A 21,774-nucleotide genomic window follows, 5' to 3' on the forward strand; every position below is an offset into this window, starting at 1 on the left:
ATCAAAGTTATCACACTGCTAATTACCAGTTTTTCAAACAATTCAATTGCTGTCAGTGGCTTGAGTGCGTAGAGTAGAGAAATAAAACAATGGGGGATTTTTTTTAAAAAAAGAAGAAGAAGAATTTTTGTTTGGGTCATAAGAGGAGGGAAGGAAAACAAATTAAGGCAGATGGGGTTCTTGCCTTTTCAGGTGTCCTACCGTGGCTGCTGCAGCCGGATGGGCCCATCTGCTGGCTTTTTTCCCAGATAGCTACTATTGAGCTTCGGTGCCAATGATTGCATAACTGTTTTAATACAAGAATGTTCATGCCTGGCAGCAACTATGTCTTTTATAAGTTAGTAGTTTGTGATTTTAGTTCACAAAGGAGTTTTTTTCTTTCTGTTTTTATTTTTAGATGTTCCTACTTCCAAATAGGTTTTATAGGTATATATTTGTTTCTGAGCTTCTAACCAAAGTGAAAATAAATTCTGGTTTCCCTTAAATTTAAAGACTTTGCTATGTTAGTGCAGTTCAGAGTGTACTCTCGCTGTCTGCTTGAGAGCTCAGTTTTCCCCTTCGGCCACACCATGTGTCCGAAAGAGGAAAGGAAAGAGGGAGAAACAATTGGTGACCTTGCAGAGCTGCAACACGCAGGCTCCAAACCCGTCCCAGCCGAGCCACAGGCATCACAGCCACTAAAGCCGCTGACCACACAGAGGGCAGAGGGAGGTTTGAAGGCGAGCAGGAAACTAATTGTAAAAATGGGAGAGATGGAAAATAATGGGACATATTCAACGGCAGAGTGAGGCTGTGGGCGACACAGCTGAATGAGGCAGGGGGAGGGAGCGGGGAATACAAATAGCCTCCTCTTTTTTATTGACGCTTAGGGGAATGTGCTGATTTGCGGCACATTCCTCTAAGCGTCAGATGGTGGTTCCCTTTCTCACATGCCTGACGGAGCCAGGCTCGCTTTCCAGTCACCACAGTCACCTTACCTGTCTGTGGCTTATCACCAGAGCCTGGATCTGGTTTCTCGTTGCACAGACCAACCCAGAAGCAGATGTGTGGAGGTAGGTGGGCTCTACGCTGAGTGTGTGATCTCTCTGGCTGTGAAGCGAAGCCTTCCTATAGGTTCTTTGACATTAGCAGCAGCTGTTTGCATTGTTCATCCCTGCAGGTGTATGACAGGCTGGCATGCTGCATGTCGAAACAGTAATTACCAGCAAGTTTGATAAATGGAAATGTCATTAATGAAGCATAAATGTCAACGTTGTGGGAGGGATGACTTTAATGATTGTTTTTTAAATGACTTATGGGACTCTGTGATTTTCATTCTTTTATAGTATTTACCCTTTTCAGCTAATAATAAGTTTATTGAATGTGTAACGTTTGCTCTGTGTTTGCATGAGGCAACACATTTATTAGAATTTGAGGCAGATTTCAGATATGCCAACAGAGTTGGCAGATTCCCAATGTCCTGCTTATCTGGATTTATTTTATATGCCTTATGCAAAAGGTCAAAAACATCTTAACTACATATTTTAAATATTATATCTTAAATATGTTTGCTTCTTTGCCTGCTTGATTCCTGTAATGAGAGTAACAATGAAGCCAGCTATCAGAATTGAACCCCACCTGAGTTATTGTCCTAAAAATGAGAAGACAGACATCATCAGGCCATTTGAGATCAAAAGCAACAAAGACCTCAAATTTAATGCACTTTAAATATTAACTTCTCTTACTCTTGCTATGAGAAACTAGCCTTCCTATTATCCACCTGAAATGTTTTATGCTCTCTGGCAATACGAACAAACTACAGACATGTTCCAACAAGTTTCTGAGAATAATTTTCTTCACGTCATTGTGTGCTACCTTTGACTTCATTTTTAAACACCTTCATAAGATCTTCTTTCCTCAATAGAAGCATTTACACTGAAGAGTGTTGTTAGCTTAACTGGTGATAATTACTATTACTTTTTCACTGATTAAAAACTTGTCAAATGGCTTGTACTTGTATAGAATTGCATTAAATTCAGAGGATCCCAAAGTGTTTCACACTGCTTTCAGTCATTCATCCTGTTCACAGCCTTATGGTGGCAAAGTGCTGGATTGTAGCCAAAGCTGCCCCGGCACCACCGGGCATTCTGACCACCACCAGCAGGCAAGGTGGGTAAAGTGTCTTGCCCAAGGACACAATGACAGAGGCAGACAGAGTGAGAATCAAACCGGCAACCCACTGTTTATCTTTTACCACCATCAAATTTCTGCCTGACCCAGTCAAGTCTCCTGATTTTAGGTGTTATCTGATTTCTCTATGGTTTTCCCTAGTTTGCTGATTTCCTATAAACTGCAGAAAGTTTTTGAGTTGTGTCCCTCTGACAGCTCATCCCTGATGGTCGTTTGTTACCATGATGCACCTTATTGATGTTTTCCAGTGCAGCCATTAGATGGACCTTTTACTATGAAGACGCTTGCTTTGTCCATCCCAACTTCCTCCCATTAGTCGGATTGGTAAAATAAATGCTTTGTGAGGACATCATTAGAATGTATTAGCTGCACAAATTATGAAATGGTTTCTACCTCATTGGACTTGCTGAACAGTGCAGCAGTGGTTAGAGGACACATAGCTGCACTGTGCTTAACACACCCATGCACATGTTGTGGCTTATCCCTTTTCTTCCTGTCCTCCCCTCAGTTAACCCATCTTCAACATGGCAGAAGTGTAGTTGCTGTGTTGCATTTCATGGTACAGCAGATAAAAGGAAATACCCTTCAGGGACAAATGGTGCCTGCTTCAAATCTCTGGAGTAATTCACTACACAATCTTGCGTGGTGCTTTATTGTGAAGTGGCAAACGCAGTGACCTGGCTTTTCAGCTTATTATTCTGCTTTGGACATGGCTGAAATAACCTCCCAAAGCTGCTTAAACACAATGCATCTGAGAGCATGTTTCCTGAATATGTTTAGTTGATACTGAACAGATGTTTGTGCATTTGTACATGTAAGTTGGGCGTTATTGGGACCCATCGCACTCACAAAAACCCTCCTGTGGAACTTGAAGCGTTTAGTTTTGAAAACGTGTGGATTATGAGTAAAAAAGGTTCTCATCCCTTTCTCAGGGAGCTTGTAAATCCCTCACTCTGATGCTGCTCCTTTCAGCTGTCACTGCAAGCTTGTGGTGGTACGCTGCACGGTGTACACAAAGTTTAAGTCAGGCAGTTGACCTTATTTACACAATGGATTTGTTAGACAGCAGGGATGATATATATCTTGAAAACTGACAATAACTAAAATATGCTTCCATCAAAACAATGTATCACTGTCTGAATATTAAATAAGCTTTTAATAGCATTTTTTGTCAGTAGTTAAGTTAAAATTTTAAATGTAATAGAAGGGACCAGGTATAAAAACCAAAGTGTAGTTGCATTAGTGTATAAAGAATATATATATTACTGTCAGGGTTGGCAATGTCTTAAAACACAATGTGTTGCCGCGCTTCAAGAAGTCTTTGGCTTCAAAATATTGGCCATTTATTAGATTGATTCTCTGTGTGTTGCTGTTCTTATGAAAGAAAAATCAGTACCTGAAATAATCACCTCATAAAAGCCACCAAATATTTATACACTCTAATATTAAAGTATCGACCCTTCTGTCTTCTCTCACATAAACTTGAGCGGCATCCCGTTCTAAATGAGCAGGGTTCAATATGATGCTTAGATCTTCTAGAAACAAAGGATTTTCAGAAGGTTTAAAAGTGCATCTATGTGGATTATTGATGATTCTTGAATATGTACATTTCTGAGGTCAGACAGTGATGTTGGATGATGTTCAGAGTCTTATTGGTTTGAACTGAGGCTGCGACAGACTGGTGACCTGTCCAGGGTGTACCTTGCATCTCGTCCCGACCCCACTAGGGAAAAGGATGTTAGAAAATGGATGGATGGATGGATGGATGGATGAAGTCAGGACTCCATATTTGTTCATATAGGTCTTTATGGATCTCGCAGGATGCCTTGTTGAAACATTCCCCTTAAGCTGTCACCACAAATAAGGAAGCATGAAATTGTGCTAGTGCATTTTAGTTCATAAGGACCAAAATGAATGCAAACTTATGGGTCATGTTGCGCTGTGGTGTCAGAGTCTTTTTCACATTGTGTCACGCTAAAACCGGAAACCTCAACCTATTTCCTTGAAATTTTGTCAGAGAGAGCAATATGAACTCCGGTACTTCATACATGTCAAGTAGAAGGAAAAATACCAATCTTCTCAAGGAAACTATGTCTGAGAGGTGATGGTTAAGGGGTTAATGTGGAGTGTATGCCCTGCATTTATATTCACATCACTGTATTTGCATAGCTTTAAATAAATATCCAATGCAACCAATTTCCTTCAGAAGTTACCTAATTAGTGAAAAATGTTCACGATGTATTAAGGCTTTTGCAAGGCACTGTACTCTTATTTTTCATTTAGGAGGATGCAGCTACCAAGAGTAATTGGTTCTAATGGTGGCCTAATTAATTCGGCTGAAGTGAATATATCAGGTTGCCTGCCATGAATTCCTAATTATTTTTGCTTCTTATTACCTGCTGCATGTCGATGTCTCTGCTTACCCTGGCTTTGATGCAACTCAATCTCAGGCCAGGGTGTTAGGTCTCATCAGATAAACAGCAATAAATACCACTGCTTTTTATAAATTAAATACATATTTTTCAAATATTGACTTCCTTTGCTGTGGTTTCGACAGGGCAGTTTAAAAAAATCGTTTTTGTTTTTTTTTTGTTTTTTTTTTTACTTGTACTTCAAGGTCTTGCTTTGAATCACCTTTAGAAAATAGACTCCGCCAGGACAGAACGCATTTATATTTGACCTTTTCTTGATTTTAATGTCGGTCATAATCACAGTGGGGATGATGTGGGCGTGAGATTCAACCCCCTGCTTTTCACTGAGGGTAATGGGAAGTTTGCTTGATTAAAATGACAGAATTGGTTTGGTTTCATTATGAAAAGAACCCAAAACCAACATGTCGGAACATGCAGGTCTCTTTGTGCACACTCGAATTCTCAGGAAAAAACTGTGGGATGCCTGAAAATGGGAGGTGGGAAAACATCCTCTGTTTTCTTAAAGCCTGCTCACTTGGAAGTGTTTTGTGAGGAAAAGCTGTGCAGACATGTGTAGCTCTTGAAATTTCTAACACATAAAATTACTACCACAAATATCTATGTATTTTATTGAAATGCATTAATGTGATATGGAGAGAAGTTAATACATGTTTGTTTGCTTTTTGGGGGTTTTTTATACAAAAACTCTGAAAACTGATGTGTGTGTGTGTCTTCAACACCATTTAGTTTGATCCCTCCTTTGCTTGGGAAGTGAACAAATTAGTAAACAGAGTCTATGTGCGCGTGTCTCAGTATATTTGCAGATGTTCTGTGAAATCCTCAGAGATTTGTTAGAGAGCATTAATGACCAAACAGCTTCACAAAGACATAGGACCACAGCAGAAAGGTCAGAGATACAATTGTGCATAAACTAACATCTCTTGGAGTGTTGTTCAAACTATTTTTCCACAGTAATTGGAAAAACTCTTACAATCCTAAAGGGGCGTGGTCATTCCTCTAAATGTACAAGCTGGTCATAGAAGCAAATAGTGAGAATAGTTGCAAGGAAATCCATGATAACTCTGAAGGAGCTTGAAGGATGTAAAAACCTCATGTGGGACACTTGGTGCACAGGACAACTTTTAATCAAGTACTCAACAAATCTGAGTGTTAGAAAGAAAGCCATTATTAAAAGAGAGCCCAGTTTGCCAGACATGGTTGCAGAATATTATGTGCACCTGAAAGCGAACCTGAAAACAAGATGGTGGCAACATCAAGCTGTGGGGAAGCTTTCCTTCCATAGAATGGAATGGATTGAGCTAGACAGTCCAGAAAGAAAACCTTTTGTAGGTGACTGTCCATTTGAAAGAACAGTGTATCATTTTACTTCCGCCTTTCCAGTATACAATAATTAGTGTTGGTCTGTTGCACAAAATGTCAGTAAAATGTGTTGTACTTTATGGTTTATCTCAATGTGAATTCATATTTTTGTAAGGTTGTGTAGAAGGCTTGTTTTTAAAAAAAAAAAAAAAAAAAAACACCTATCAGTGTGTACAGATTTATTTTATTTTATAATTATACCAATCACATTATTAGAACTTGAATTACGAAGATCCAGCCAAACCCATTCTCTGTAATGATGTGGTCTTGGGGAAGCAAGACAGAGCTTTTAATAAGTAACTGAGGGGCTATGGATCGATATTTCTGCATCCTGCAGACATCTGAGCTGCAAGTTTAGTCGATAATATAATAAGGCTTCTGGAGCATAAGGGCAAGTTCTGGGGATTCAAACGGATATGTGGCACAATTGAAATTCCTTGCTTTGCAGTCAGAGAAATGTACTTCTTTTTTCAATATATCATCATTTTATTCATTTTGGTGCGTTTGTAAATTCTTTAGAAAAAGACTGTTGTTATTGACCCCCGCTCAGACGCAAAAAAAAAAAGAAAAGTAAACTAAGCTTTGATTGTGAAGCCAAACATCATTAGCTATCGTCTTGTTCATCACAGAGACAGTGAATTAATCTGTGCACTCCTGCAACCCAACTCCCTCGTAAACGGCTAAGGAGGTCACAGGAGGCGTTGAGACTAATGAAACCATAGAGACAGCACTGATTAACCCCTCCTAGAGGAGTTGTTATCATAAATTTGAGTGTGCTTGTTGTTCTGCATGAAGCTCCGCGTCGTGTCCTGCACGGCTGCCGGCCTGTCTGAATGGAGCGCAGGTTGAAATATAAGATCTGCTGACGTGCAGGCAGCAGGTCCTGCGGAGAGGTGGTATGAATGGAACTTGCAGACTCAGGATATCTTGTTCCTCTGGAATATGTCAACATGAATCAATTTCTCAGCACTCCTATGACCTGCACATAAGGTGTTTTGCAGCTGCTTTTTGCATTTTGTGTGAAGAAAGAATGAGTCAGGAGCGCCTGCTTTATCTCTATGCTTTTGTTCTGAGATTGATTGCTTTCCGGTTGCCTGTGCGAATTAATCTCTGACCCGACAATCTTGTCTTTTCATGAAGATGACTTTTTGGCATTTCATTCATTGTTTAAACCCAAAAAAACATGGATGACTTTTTTTTCCATAAATGCATGGACAAGTGAAACAAGATTCATAAATTATCTCTTTAATAGTTTTCTTTCTTTAGACATTTCTAACTGTGGCCTTGAATTAATATTTCAACCCAGCTGATCAAGTTCTCACTGTGGGGAAAAATGTATCTTTAGTTTTTTCATACTCATTCTTGAAAAGCTCAGTTTAGAATGAGACCTGTTTTCTGCTTGGATGTGCAAACTTTTGAACAAAAGGGAAAAGAAAGCAGTGCAGTCAGGATTTCCTTTGACATTTAGAGACCCTGACACACAATTTCTGCTGAGTTACTGACTTTTATTACCCTTCACTCCCAGAGACAAAGAAAAATAACAGGAAAGTGGTATTTATGCCTTTGTAATGCCAAATTCATTTAATCTGCTTGACTGTACAATCATTAACCTTTCCGTTCTGATGTTGTCCGATGTTGTTTCGATTCTCATCAGTTAAATTGCATTCAACAGGACAAATAACTTACATTTACAGTCAGAGCAGCAATGACACGGTTTGGGAACTAGAGCATATTTATATGCTGAGTGGCCCAGTCAAAATCTATACCACAATATAATTGAGAAACTGAAGAGAGACTTGAAAACTGCTGTAGAGATATTCTCCATTCACCCTGATTAAATCTGAGCACATTTACAAAGAATAATGGGCAAAGTTTCAGTCCTTATATTTGCTAACTTTACCCAAAGTCCTGAACTTGTAATTGCAGGAGATTATTATTTTTTTTGTTTTGATTTTTTTTTTTTTTTTTTTTTTTTTGCACATTAAAATCCAATGAAGATTCTGGAATTAATGTACGAATAGCTAATTGGGTTTGAGTACTGTAAAAATTAGTTTCTCATAACGGTCCCAGATTTTAGGTGTTCTAGTTTTCATGATCTTTTGCTGCCATCACTGTTTCCTAACTCAGTTTTTCCCTTCTATTTAATACATCTAGTCTAACTAGATGACTGATTACAGACACTCAGAGTGTCTGTAATCAGAACTGTGACAATGATGATGATGATAATAATAATAATAATGGAGGAACTGGGTTCCTGTCTAAGAAAAAAATTCAAATAATTTTATTTAATACATCTACTGTAACTAGATGTATTAAATAAAACACACTATCCAAGCAAAGCAGAAAATGAAAAACTGTTTCTGACTGCTGCTGCATATCCTCTCGATCAGATGTCCCCAAAGGAAACAATAATATTGAGCTGTGAGACATGTTGACACTTTGCTGGTCATGACAGAACAGCCCTTCCTGTTCACTGACTGTTTGCCTGAATCAGGCACACTAGCATATGAGAAAGCCGCCTTCTATAAGCAGCGCCAGGACAAACAATGACTTTTGCCAGTGAACTTGAAGGAGCTCTTTTAGGCATCAGTAGCTACTGTGTTTTTGCTGAGTTTTATATGCAATGAGACAGTGTTATAAAGGTGGAGTTCAGGAAAGCAAACTGATTTTACGGTAATCGGTGGAGGTGAGAAATGGTGACGTCTATCGCGTTTCAATCTTTTTTGTCTGCTTTGCCATCATATTTTTCTGAAGTATATTGCATCATATTTAGAAATGAACCAATTTGAGGTCTGACTACTGATTTCAATTTTCTTTCAAAAGGTTATAATGAATACAGTCGTTTATGTGAACTTGTTTCAGCTGAGCAACTTCATAAATCGTTGACCTTAAAATTCAAACTGTGCTGCAGTTGATGAAGGTAGAAGAGTGAACAGAGGGCAATATTAAACACATTCATTCATCAAAGCACATGTCTCTAGGCTTTATGTGTTTTGCTCAGCTCAAAGAACATAACGGGCATCAAAGAGCATGCTGCTTTTGAAACTCTTATCTACCCAAAGAATGAAGGATTTATATCTAGATGCATTTAGTGAACAGGATTGTTCTTCATTATAGAAAAATTCAGGTTTAATAGCAGCAAAGACGTGATGTCTAAGTAGCCAACTAATCAACTATCATCAGCTTGCGAAAGTTGCTTTAGTTAAAAAAACAAAAAACAAACATAATATTAATACGTAAACCACAAAAAGCACTCAAAATCTGCTAAATTAAGCAGATCATTATTATCAGTTTTTTTATATTTCCCTTTCTGTCAGGTGACAAAGTAACAAAAAAATTACAATAACTATTGTAATTACATTACATTTGTTATTATAATGTACAAACAAAATATGAAATGAATCAAAAATAAAACCAAGCACGCGATTTTGATAGCTGTGATGAATATGTTGTACTATTTTTGCACTAACAGTATATAAATGTTTCTAAAAGCTTTTTATGCTAATGCCCTGCAAACTGTGATTTTAGTCAGACATCACAGCACATGGATCTTATACTAATGCTACATACTAGCCTCTTGCATTATTTTCACAGAGCATTGATACTATTATAATGATTGCATCTATTTTCAGTTTTACATTTGAGGGCTCAAAGCCCCTTATATTAAATACTAAAGTTTTAAAGAAAGTCCTGGAAGCCCTGATTTAACCGATAATAAAAAGGAAATTGGATTGAAACATCAAGTTTATCTGTTTGAATTCCAAAATTTGTTCATCCATTTCACTTCCTGACTCCACAATCATTAATTTGCCAGATGCAGAATCATATTTAAAAAGCACTCAGTGAAATTTGTCGTTTTTAACTACTTTTTACATTTTTTTTTTACATTTTTTTATTTTTGAAAAATTCTCACAAAGCTTAGGATTTGAAGTGAAGAGGACTCAAATGCGGGGATTCATTTTCCTGACCTACTTTGCTCTGTAAACCGCAGGGCTGTTGCTTGAGACAGGTGCGAGTCTGCTGCTGCCGCCACAAATAGATCACTGCACAGCCCCCAGGACCCAACCCCTCTGTCACCTCACACGCAAACTTTCCACAACCAGAAAAAGCCGGCCTGCTGCGTCCTGGTGCCTTTGAATAATCCCTCATCTCCCCCTTCTTGCCTTGCATTCAGAACAAAAAATATCTGACCTCAGTCATCCTGAATGACATCGCTGCTCTGAGACCCCCAGCGCCCCCATCACCATCCGGCTTACTGCATCTTTAAGAGAGCATGTTGTGTACTCTATAACCAGAGGGAGGCGATGTGACACTAAGTGCACACTCTGGACTGTGTCCCATTCTGCAAGGCCTCTGTTTTGTCATTTAGGCTGCCTGGCTGTAGTCATTATGGCCACCATGAGTATTTATACCCACTGTGGGCTTTGTCGTATTTAGAAATCTTGGCTACACTGAACACCAACCACCAAAAAAAACCGTCTGAGTCCTGCTTTGTTTTCCATCTGACCTCCAGATTTGACAGTGTGGGTCATTGGGGGGGAATAAAAAGCACCTCTCATCAGTGTCAAAAAGGAGCAAACAAGATGGAATCAGCAGGGCATTCAGTGGCTTTTCCATTGTGTGAATGTGTATTCTTTGTCTACTTCTTTGCAGCTTTGTGTTTAGCAGAGCGTGTCACCTCACATGGAGCTATTTTTAGCAGAGGGAGAACTGTGCTGTAGTATGTTTTTTTTTTTTTATGTCGGGGTGGGGCAACTGTGAACAGCTTCAACGAAAAGCGATAAATGGTAAGCTGAACAGGACAAACACGGCCCACTTCTGATAATCCCACCAGAAAGCAGCACATGAACTGTAGAATATCAATGGAATTAGAAAAATAAAGAGAAATCAGGGAGAAATGCAGCTCTCAAGCTTAGCCCATCCAGCTGCAATCACAGACGGAAAAGGCAAACATGTGGCTGAGTTGTAAAGTACATGTCTGCTGTTTCCACTGAAAGGGTGTTATTTAATTCTTGCAATTTCGCTGCCCACTCAGTCATTTTAAACATTGCAGAGAAATGCCCAGGAGCTGGTCACTAGTGGCCCGCATTCATATTTTAGTGCAATTTAAAGTCTGCACCTGGCTTGGATATGACCTTGGAATGTGAAAGGAAACATGCAGCCACACCAAGAAAGTGCTAAATAAATCCTCTCTGAAATCTATCTTGTGTTTTTTTAGTAAAGCAAGGATCCAGTAACTTTTCCCAAAAAAAAAATATTATTGCATATGTATCAATCAAAGGTGATTATTTGGACCAATTCTAAGGATTAGGAAGCAAGAGATTTTTTTTTCTCTTTTTTATGTGGTTGAAGACATTATGGTTTTTACAGAAACACATTTTCGAGAGATGCACCAAGCAGAGTTGTGACTGATTGCTACTCTGGTTTTTGTAAAGCTTTGAACATCTTTACCACAGCATGCTCAATTATTCTTTCATACAGTGTTAACCTAAAATAAACTTCCTCCCAATTTTATATTTGGGAGGAAAAACCTTTGATCTTTTTTCAAATGTGTTTTTTTACATTACATTATATATTTAACCAGGTCATGAACTCTTTATTTTAGAACTGGCTGCATGGATTGCATGTATGTTTTTATAAATAAGACATTGGTACAGTACAACTCAGTACTGCAGGAAGTAAAAAAAAAAAGTTTCCACAGACACAAAATCATTATAGATCTGTTACATCTGTTACAGTTCACTATATCTTTTCTGTTCAGCATTATTTTAGTGCCAACATTAAGTAATGCTGGCATTATTTTCAATATGTTAAAATATATTTTAAAGGTATCCTAGCCTTACTTTAATTTCTCCTCCTTTAGTTTGGGAGGAGCTGGTTTACTGGATCAATGTCATCCCACTCCTGTTGTTTGAAGTCATTTTAATGAAACAATTTAGAGAAAGTGTCAGAGTATCTGGAGTCTCTCTTTTTTTGACCTTATGGAGCATAGAATGACGCAAGCCTGCCCCTTCCCCACCCGTTGTTTGCAAACAAAAATGAAATTATATCTTTCCTGTTGTTGACAGGTGAGGACAGTCAGATACAGAGAATAAAAACCACACGACTCATTAACCAACTAATATCAGCATGTTGTACTCTAGAAGCCCGTGCTATAAACGAGAAACAGCTAAGCTTCAACAAGATCGTGTGTTGTTTGAATTATCACCTTGAACTGTGGTAAAAATGTACTTCTTGACAAAAATATTTTTGAGTGTTTGATAGTTCTTTCTTCGCTCAAGCTTCCCAAGATAACACCAAGATGGTTAGTCAACACCTCAATGATCTGTTCCGACGCATGTAGCCTGAGACAATAAAGGACACACATCATGTACACCAGGGTCAGGCAGAGATTTTACAGACTGACCCAGTCAGGACAGGATTGGTAAATATTTGTTTCTGCAGTTTGAAATAATAATCGGCTAATACCAAGCTAAAACAGGATAACTTCCAGCTTCACAGCATCTGGATAGATGATTTCTGTTCGAGGTGGAAGCCATTTCTATTGCTTACTGCAGAGATGCACAAATGGAAAAAAGAAGAAAAGCCTTTCAGATATCACTTGCCTTTTATAAACTTTGATGATTCCCATAGGATCCCCCTGCCAACACATCTGGTCCAGCTTTGATGCCAGGACGTGATGAGCAGAGGCAACATATCCTTTAATTACTCCTAAATCAGCTCTATTTATAAATCTGCTGCCAGATCTTTGTTATGCACAGGCATTCTTTGTTCCTGAGAATCTACAGGACTCTTTCTTTTTTCTTTCCCTCCTGTCTTACACAAAGTCCTCTGTGTTCACAAAGCTCTACCGGGCCACTACATCTCATTTAGTATGCTGTTGTATCAAACTATGACATCAGCCTGCTCTAATTGTTTCCAGACCTGAGAAGGGTTGCGTTTTCATTCTATTTTCCATTTCTCTGCGCAGGCCTCGCTTCTCTGCATCTAGCAAAGGGAAAAAGAAAAGATGAGGAGAAACGATACATGATGTCATGTAGACGAGACGCATCGCGCCAAAATCTTGTGACCAACTTTCCAGGAAGCCATCACTTTCCCCTCCCGTTTCCTATGCTGTATATTTTCCCCTTCTCTGTGTTTTTTCATTCTTCTTGCAAAAGCACAGTCCAGAGTTTTTTTTTTTTTTGGTTCCCTGACAGTATTTAAGCAGCACATCTGTGGGAATTCACCAGATAAAGCAGTTTTCAGCTGCTTGTATCTGACTCGCGGATGCCTCCTTGGCAACGGTCCAACTGTAACGTATCCAGCCTCAGCCTGTCTTTGCTCTGCCATGACTGTGAAGATTAAAAGAAGGGCAGGGTTTGAAACCATAAGGAGTTGCTGATTGAAAAAGGAGCTGAAATCCAGAAAGACCATATGTATTGAGTTGAAGAAATGGTATTTTATGAGCAGTGAGTGGGCCTCCGCTTGGAATTCTCAATGACATCATGCTGGAGCAGAGCGGCGTGCAGTCAGGACTCTGGAGATGGAGTGGGCCTTCAGCAGACGGGACGGCTAGACGACATCGTAACTTTAGAAGAGGAAGTGAGACTCGGAGGCCGGAGAGTCTAACTAATCCTGTGAAGACTTTAATTTCTTGGTTTACATAAACTCATCAAGTGGGAATGAGTTTAGAAAGAAGTCTTTTTGATTCCGAAACCAATGTTGCCCCTGAGCCTCGTGCTAAAACAATCACGGGGTAAAATGCCAAATGCATCATAATTTTACCAATAAATTGCTTCATAGTTCTCTCTCTCAATAGGACAAATAAACTCTGGTTAGGTGCTCCCTGTGGTGCTTCGCCAAAACAAAGCCAGACGCTGAGGCTGATGTCTGATGTAACGCAGACATTTCCAAACAAGGTGCTTTGTGCCTCTGTGTGTGGAATAATCAGAGTCCCAGTTTAATAAGGAAAAGTTTAAATGAGTCACCGCTGTTTTGTTTTTTGTTTTGTTTTGTTATTTTATGATGAGTGGTTGCATGTAAGCCGAGCCAAGTGTCTGCATCTCCACAAAGCATTAGCAGCTGTAGTCATCGGAGTGCAGGGCCAAGGTTTCAAACTGAAATAGATCAGCTGGTCAGTTGCTGATCTATTTCAGCAGATAATCCCCCCGCTTAGGTCAGACATTTATAGTGGATTGTTATAATATCTTTTACTTACCCTGTTTGGCTATGTCTTTAATTCTGCGTCTTTCATTACAGTCTGAGATGAAAACAGGCGACAGAAGGTGATCATTTCAGGGGCCCAGGCCTGTAATTAGAAGAATCTTCCTCTGGGTGTATGTGTGTGTCTGTTTGGATGATTGGTGTCCCTGTAAACTGGCTGCATGTGGGAGCCATTCTCCCCTGTTTCCTGTGCTCGTGTCATTCTTTAGAAAATACTTTTGACTGGGGGGAAGTTTACCCCCGCACCCCCAGCCTCAGAGGAGTGATTCGTCTGTGGTCTGTGAAGTGTAACAACAAGGGGCTGTCAGAGAACGGTCTGATGCATGTTAGGCATGGGGAGTACATACGCCAGGGTTGTAGATTTGCTGCAGTCCGCTAGGAGAGGTACAAAATGTCACGCTACAACCCCAAACTCCAATGAATGTTATTGGGAGGTACTGGAAAAGACCACTGCAAACTGATTTGCAATTGTGGGTGGAAAGAAAAGGTTCCATGACTTTGAAAGCTTTATCTAAATAAAAACCTGAAAAGTATTATTTATTTGAATTGACTTCCTTTTAGTATGATACCTGTCATTAAAAACCAGTGCGACTAATGACGAGACATTTACTGAAGGTCCATTTGTGTATCATTTCAACTCAATTTAAATGCCGCAGTTCTGTTAAGGCTTTGTGGGTTTGTTAGAAGACATCAGTCAACAATGTTTTCTAACAAACATTGATGGTTCTGAAACAACATCAGCATATCAAGCATAAGCTTTTGTCTTCTCAGTCAACCCTAAACAAATATCCAGAAGTAGAATGGAATGGTTTAGGTCAAACCATAGTCAAGTGTTAGAATGGCTCAGTAAAAGTCTCTTAATTGTCCCTAGATAATCTGGTTTATGCTGAGATATTAATGTATATCTTTTTTTGTTTTTTTTTTTTACAAAAGAAGGATACTGTAGGCTCATTGGGTTGTATTTAAATGCACACATAGATTTTATTTTTGTTGAGCATTATTGCACTCTTAATTTTTTAATGGGTATGAATATTTTTGAGGCACTGTACATAAAGTTGGGGAGGCGAAAGAGATTTTTTTTTTCTTTCCAGCTAAGAGAGATTAAATCTCTTCAGGCCCTTTTTCTTCTCCACATCTCAGACCTGAAAGGCTCTATTAATAGAGATCCACTTATTTGCTTTTATCTCCCCAGTATGTTCCCCTTTTTCTTTTCGTTTGAATCTGTAGTACATTGTTTTCTTCATCCTCCATGGATGATGCATCCTCTTGTCTACACTTTTCCATCCATATGTTCAGGGTTTAAACATATAGGCTTATATACACTCTCTCCCTCCTGTGTTGCATTTTTAGCACCTTCCTCCATCACACTCTCTGCTCTCTGGGCTGCAATTTCTCCATTTCACGTGTTCATAACATGCCCGAACAAACCTTTTATCTATCTCCTTCCCCTGCTGCCTCGATCTTTTGCATTTCATGTCATGCGTGATGTTTGACATCAACAGCATATTTCTTCCAAATCCTCCACAGCTAAAAGCCCCGTCCTTTCACACCCCCTTTCTCTGCACCCCGCCCCCTTTCCAATACTGCTCAGGGTCTGGCAGACACTTGCACACTCCCCATGTTTCCAAGCCTCCACCCCCCTGGAAACTCCTACCAGCCCGGCGCACAGAGGGACGTAGAGGAAGAAAGACAAAAAGAGAGAGCTCGGTGTGTCTGTCAGTGATCGCAGACTGCCTCTTAGGTCTGACTTAAGAGTCTACCATCTATAGGACAGGAAAATAAATGGGAATGTTGGTGAGATGCAGTTGGCTGCAGCCTGACACAAAAGATGGTTCTGAGATGCACTTACTGTTGGACTAATGTTTTAGGCAGTATGGGGATTCATGAGGGAACCCACTAATGTTTGGAGTACATCGTCTTGTGATTGCCGGCCAGCATGTGGTGTTTGCAGTGTAATTCAGAGAAGACTCAGTCGCTGCTGGAACTGGAGCTGAAAGGCTGGTAAGACTATCAAAAAAGTGGAAAATGTGCATGTAATTTTTTTTAAGCTCGTCTGTGTATATTTATTTGCCTATGAGTGAGGACATGTTGGCAGTTTCTTTTTCCTTTTAAGGAAAATGAAAGAGGCTGGTGTTGTGTTTTCAGAGAATGACTAGCTTAATGCAAATCTTGAAGATCTATCCAGAGACTGGTCCCCCTTTCTAAGTTTGTCTCCCTTCCAATGGAAAACAGATCAGATCCCTGCTCTGACTCACTGTATGTGTGTGTTTAGTCTTACTGTACAGGATCCATCTGGGAACTGGATTGCATTGCATTCCTGTGGTGTGTCATGGCCCCCCAACCAACTGACTTTGAGCTGCTCCATAACTAGAAAGGCTCAAGGACAGGTGCTGAGGATAGTTTCAGACATAAGCCTTATTCTTCTCATTTAAAATGAAAGCTCATTCTGTTGTTTGATCTTGTGAGGAAGGAGGAGGAGAAATGCCTTCATCACACAGAATGAGGCCTGGTGGTTAACAGGAGATTAGCGCTGATTTCTGATTACTTCAGAAGTCTGTGGATGGTGACAACAAACAGATAGCTAACTTTTGTTGGCAGCATAAATTTTATGTGCTCCACCTGAATGTGTGATGCTGTCATTTGATCAACAAATAATGACTGCTCATCAACTGCTAAAATAGAAAAGAAGCCAATCCTGTTTTCTTTCTTTTCTTTCTTTTCTGTAAAATGAAAATATTATGTGCATGTACTTTCAGTGATGCTGAACTACATTCTAATTGTTTTTTACATCCCCAATGAGATCTGCTAAAAAGATCATCTTTGCATCTGTAAGGACAAAGATTATCAAGTGTCCAACTTAGCTCATGTGCTGTAAAAAAGTGGAAAATAAACACTGGAAGCAGGTCAGTGATTATTATAAAATATATAAACAGTACATGTATTGATTAATTAATAGAAGTCTTGTCTATATTTCACACTTGTGAAACATAAATTTATCAAAGAAAAGTTTAGCTTGATTTTAATTTGTGCCAAAGTTGTTATTGTAGCCAGAATATATTAACCTGTAGATTTATTTCATTACTCTTTTCATTTTAACTGGGAAGACCTAGTTTCATATAGCCTTGAGCTGAACTCGAGACTTCACAACATGCGTACACAAAACAATGAGTGACATTTAGATGACTAATACACCTTCCTTTGCTTTTTCTTTTTTTTACAATCTGTGGTCTTTTTTTACCTAAAAACAGAGCCAGTTGTGCCCCTTAGGAGATTTAGTTACTACTTTCCTGTACAAATAGCTACCAAAAAAAGCCATTTTTGATCCATAGAAATACTGTAAAACCCCTCAAAATGAATTACAGAGCTGACAGTAGTCATCAATCACGAGTTGTAATGAGACTCCGGTTGACTATTTACAGTCTGAAGAATACTCTCAGGAGCAATACTGTCAGTCAGCTGGCCAGTGCTGATTCCAGTACACAGCCAGGTCAAACTGTAAAATTTTTAACTTGTTCCTCTGTGTGTGTTTTATAGCAGCTGCAGGATAATTCATTAGTCCACTTATTGGAGCTGAGACAGTCGGGTTGCTGCTGTGTTTATTAGCAGCTTCACCTTTTAAACGCTGGACTTGATTCATATGCTACCATGACGTCTCTTGAGCTTCTACCTGAAAAGTCTTCTCACTTCTCCATCTGTGTGCCGTGAGATCTGCTGGGTGCATCTGTATTTATGAGCTTTCTGAGTCACTTTGACAAGGGTGAAAACATCTGCTTTGATGCAGCTTCGAGCACATCACTGCATGTGTGGTAAGCAGTGTAATGTGGAGGTGCTGCTTGATTTTTATTGAAAGGGTCACCTAACTGCTTGTGTTTATATGCTCTCATAAAAACTGGCATCTTTAAAATACAGGGTTAAAGGGGGTTGTACTTATGGATGTACATTAGTGGTGCGGAGATGAGGTTTGTTTCTTCATAGCTGATGATGGTGCTCAAGCAAATGGAATATAGTAAGCTACTGGCCATCACCTCTCTCATTCAGGAGAGGACAAATCCCTTTCTTTTTTATTACTGCTCAATGAGAAAAAGAAAATGGAAGGTACAATCTAAAGCACCACTTACCAAAGCAATGCAAGAATATGAGCTGGTGAAAATGCACAGAACAATGATGACCAGTCTCATTGCTTTATTTAGCAGCACGAGAAAGATGTGGGTTTCCAAAAACCTGTGTTGTCAGAGTTGTACGGTGTGCAGCAGAGTCCAAAAACCGTTAAAAAAAAAACCAGTCGAACCAATGTCAGCCAGCTGTTTGTTTTTTTTCTATTTATTTACAATTAAGTGGAAAATAAAATAAACTCTAGAAAAATGTTCCTCAAAGTATTGTGCTTTTAAAAGTTTGAATACTCTACCCTTTTAGGTAACGATGCTGAAGTGTAAATTTGAAGAAAGCTGTGCTCTCAACAATCTTTGCGTGATTAGACTGCACATTTTAGAGAGGCCTTTTATTGAACACGCACACCTGTGTATAATAACCATGCTGTCTAATCAGCATTTTGATATGACACACCTGTGAGGTGGATGAATTATCTCAGCAAGGGAGAAGTGCTCACTAACCCAGATCCAGACAATGTCAACATAGATTTGTGTGCGGAAAAAGTCTGAAATCTTTCAGTTCAGCTCGTGCAAAATGAGGGCAAAACAAGTGTTACGTTTATAATCATTCTGAGTCATGTCTGAAGTTTTTCCCCAATACTACATCTCACTTATTTTTCATACATTTTGGTGCAATGAATTTCAATTCTTTTTTTTTTTGTCTTTAAGATCTGATCTATTCATGTAGATTTTGACAGTTTTTTTTCCCCTGACGATTCCTATACATAAAAGAAAAAAATATGCAGCAGGTTCCTAATAGGTATGGTATGTTGTAATCCAGCAGAAAAGAAGGAATGAATATATTTGTGTCAAACATATGCCTAACATTTATTATTTTAATTGTTGAAAACAATGGAAATATTATTTGTTGATAGATGTATAAACCAAAAAATGATGCACATTCATAGTTGGAATGCCTTTACTGAATATGAAAAAAGCTATTACACTCTCCTGATTATTGCTTTTCATTTATATCTTCTGTGAAGCTCTCTTTTGTTGGACTTGAATGTATTTAGAAAGTTGTTTCAATAATAACAGTATCTTTTGAAAGCAAATATGTAAAATAAGCCAAATTAACTGGTCATTTAACTATTTAGTCAGCTACTTGGTAGAATGATTTGCATTCGTGTTTTCAGTGAGTTTTTGGTATAAACAGTCACTTTTGTGGTTTGTGTGAGTGTCATGCTTTTTTGCAACATTTCCTCTGAGCATATATTGCATTTCTTCACTTTCTGAAAAAAAAAGTTGAGCTGTTTGGTTAAAATTAAAAACATTTAACACCCATTTTGTAATTTAACAGCTCTGTTTTCAGGGGGGGGAAGGAATCAGATCTCGTATTAATATCTGTGTCTTTATTACAGGAAGGCTTGCAAAGGGATGGGGCTACTGTTGTGCAGACATTTCCTAAGTGTTTCCGAGAGCTGACAGTTTGTAGCTGTTTTTGTGACCTTGTTTGGGGACTAAATTAGTTCCAAGCTGTAGCTCACTCTGCCTGAACCTCATTAGCTTTCTTCTTTTCTCAGAACTCCTGTTGATGTGACTCTTCTTTTCCGGGATGTAGGAATGTTCTCCCCCAGGTCCTACTGATGAAATGGGTTGAGGCCTGGGCAAGGGCCTAGGTCTGCTCACTCAGGATGTTTAGAGGGGAAAAGGGTTATTGTCCAGTCCCTCCTCACCCGGTTCCCGATCCCACTCCTCCAAATCGTTTAATCTGAAAATCACTGCCAGCCGTGTTGCTGTGCTTCCCTACATCATAAGCAAGAGGGACTCCAGCTGGTTAGAGACCCTAAAGGAGGGACAGTTAATACAGTCATGATTCTTGTTCATGTCTTAACAGTGTTTTCTTATTATTTCAGAGTGCTTTATATATATATATTACATCATGTTAATATAAATCATAACATTTACTCTTTGCTTCTCATGGATCCCCTGCCCTTTTTCAGCCTCTCCCTTTTTTCTCTCCAACGTCCATTGCAGCTTAAAATATAAACTCCTCTATTTTCTGTTCTCCACCTTCTCCCTCCGTTTTCTCCATCAGGAGCAGCTGACCTCACTCAGTCAAGTATTCAGTGACCTCAGAGCAAAAAGCGCAGCCGCACTTACTCATACTTTCTTACTTCTCCACGTACCCACAATCCCATACCGGTCTGGATATTTGGATGGTTAAATGAGAAGCAGAAGAAAGGCACTTAAGTGAAAAAATGTTCTGGCCCATGAGCCTCATTGGGGAAAGGCAAAGCCAGCTTTGCAGTTAAAGTTTTGAGTCAGAGCTGTTGATTTTCTTAGTGTCAAGGGAGTGAGACAACACACCCAGTGACGCATCCATACAGTTTGTGTCTTTTTTGTGATTGACCCCTTAACTGTCAAGATGATACAAGTGTCCTCATGGATCTATTGACTTCTGTGTAAGTGTTTTGAGGGTGACAGTTAAGGGCTTAAACTCAAAACTTTGTCATGTTTTTTAAATTCTGCCTAAGCATGAGGTTTAGTAATTTTGCAGAGGTACAGTTTACCTGTCTTAGTTTAGCAGAGTCTAGTTAGCATTTGCTGAACAATCTCACACATAGTAATAAAGTAAATTGAAGTTTGCAGTGACGACCTGGGGTGTAAAGAAAAGAGATTTCAGATGTTCAGAAGTCATTTTTGTCCAAGGTAAGCTTAATGTATATAATTACTGAAATTTATTTTCACAGTCAGATGGCTTCTGATTTGCATGCCTAAAAAAAGAAGTGCTGTTGGTTACGAATTCAAATTATCATCCTTAAGCCTAATTTACATTCATCATATTTATCTGTTTTCAGAATATTACTATGGTAATTAAGTGGGGAAAACAATCATTTGCTCAAATGGCTCACTCTTACTTTCACATGAGATTAGCTTGTTTATGAAACTTGTGTCCTAAACAACAGGTCTTTAGAGTGTAGGTCAAGTCTGAAAGTCTGATTTTGTGACTTAAGTAGGATGTAAGTCTAAAATCTTAAGTCTAAAAGTCAAAGCCCTATCTCAGGTTTTGTTAGATTTATTTGAAAAACTTCTCATTTATACTGAGCATCTGAGAGGCAAACTTTCCACCAAACAGTGGTCATTGTTGCTTGCAAAATAAAGAAAAGCATTAGAGCATTTACAACCTTCATTTAACCACATGTCTAATTAAACCTCTGTTGATTGCTGTAGGAAATCAGTGACACCTCTCAGCCATATTCTGGCTCTGTGACAGAAGGCAAGGTGTCACTTGTAACTCACAGAATAGCAGCTTTGGAGTGCCATGACAGATGGCTGGAGAGATTTGTCCCAGTGGTGATTATGCAATGAGGTTGGATTTTCAGTGACTTGTGGTCGCTCTGGTGTTTCTGCAGCAGTATAAAAGCGTGGCTCTTTTTTCCCTGCTATTGTATTCTTAATCTCAATTAAACATTGTCTTCGTGCTGCCCTGAAAAGAAACTGTTAACAGTTACTTTCAG

At 39.0% G+C, this 21,774-nt stretch overlaps 1 protein-coding gene across 9 annotated transcripts in view; it reads left to right on the forward strand.

The window, feature by feature from the left end:
• The window catches only part of LOC129370430 (IQ motif and SEC7 domain-containing protein 1-like), a 116,310-nt gene that overhangs the window by 74,259 nt on the left and 20,277 nt on the right, over positions 1–21,774 (forward strand). Inside the window, exon 1 of one of the 9 annotated variants that reach the window (XM_055046419.1) lies at positions 491–1,052. The exons of 7 other annotated variants lie outside the window; for them this stretch is intronic. In XM_055046419.1, the coding sequence (XP_054902394.1) occupies positions 910–1,052 (143 nt within the window). In that variant the 5' untranslated portion in view covers positions 491–909. Of the gene's footprint in view, positions 1–490; positions 1,053–15,410; positions 16,167–21,774 lie in introns of those variants that run through there. One more of the 9 variants, XM_055046423.1, reaches the window with a different exon arrangement.

This window comes from Poeciliopsis prolifica, unplaced genomic scaffold, assembly GCF_027474105.1.
Source record: "Poeciliopsis prolifica strain line A6 unplaced genomic scaffold, Auburn_PproV2 SCAFFOLD023, whole genome shotgun sequence".
Lineage (NCBI taxonomy): Eukaryota > Metazoa > Chordata > Actinopteri > Cyprinodontiformes > Poeciliidae > Poeciliopsis > Poeciliopsis prolifica.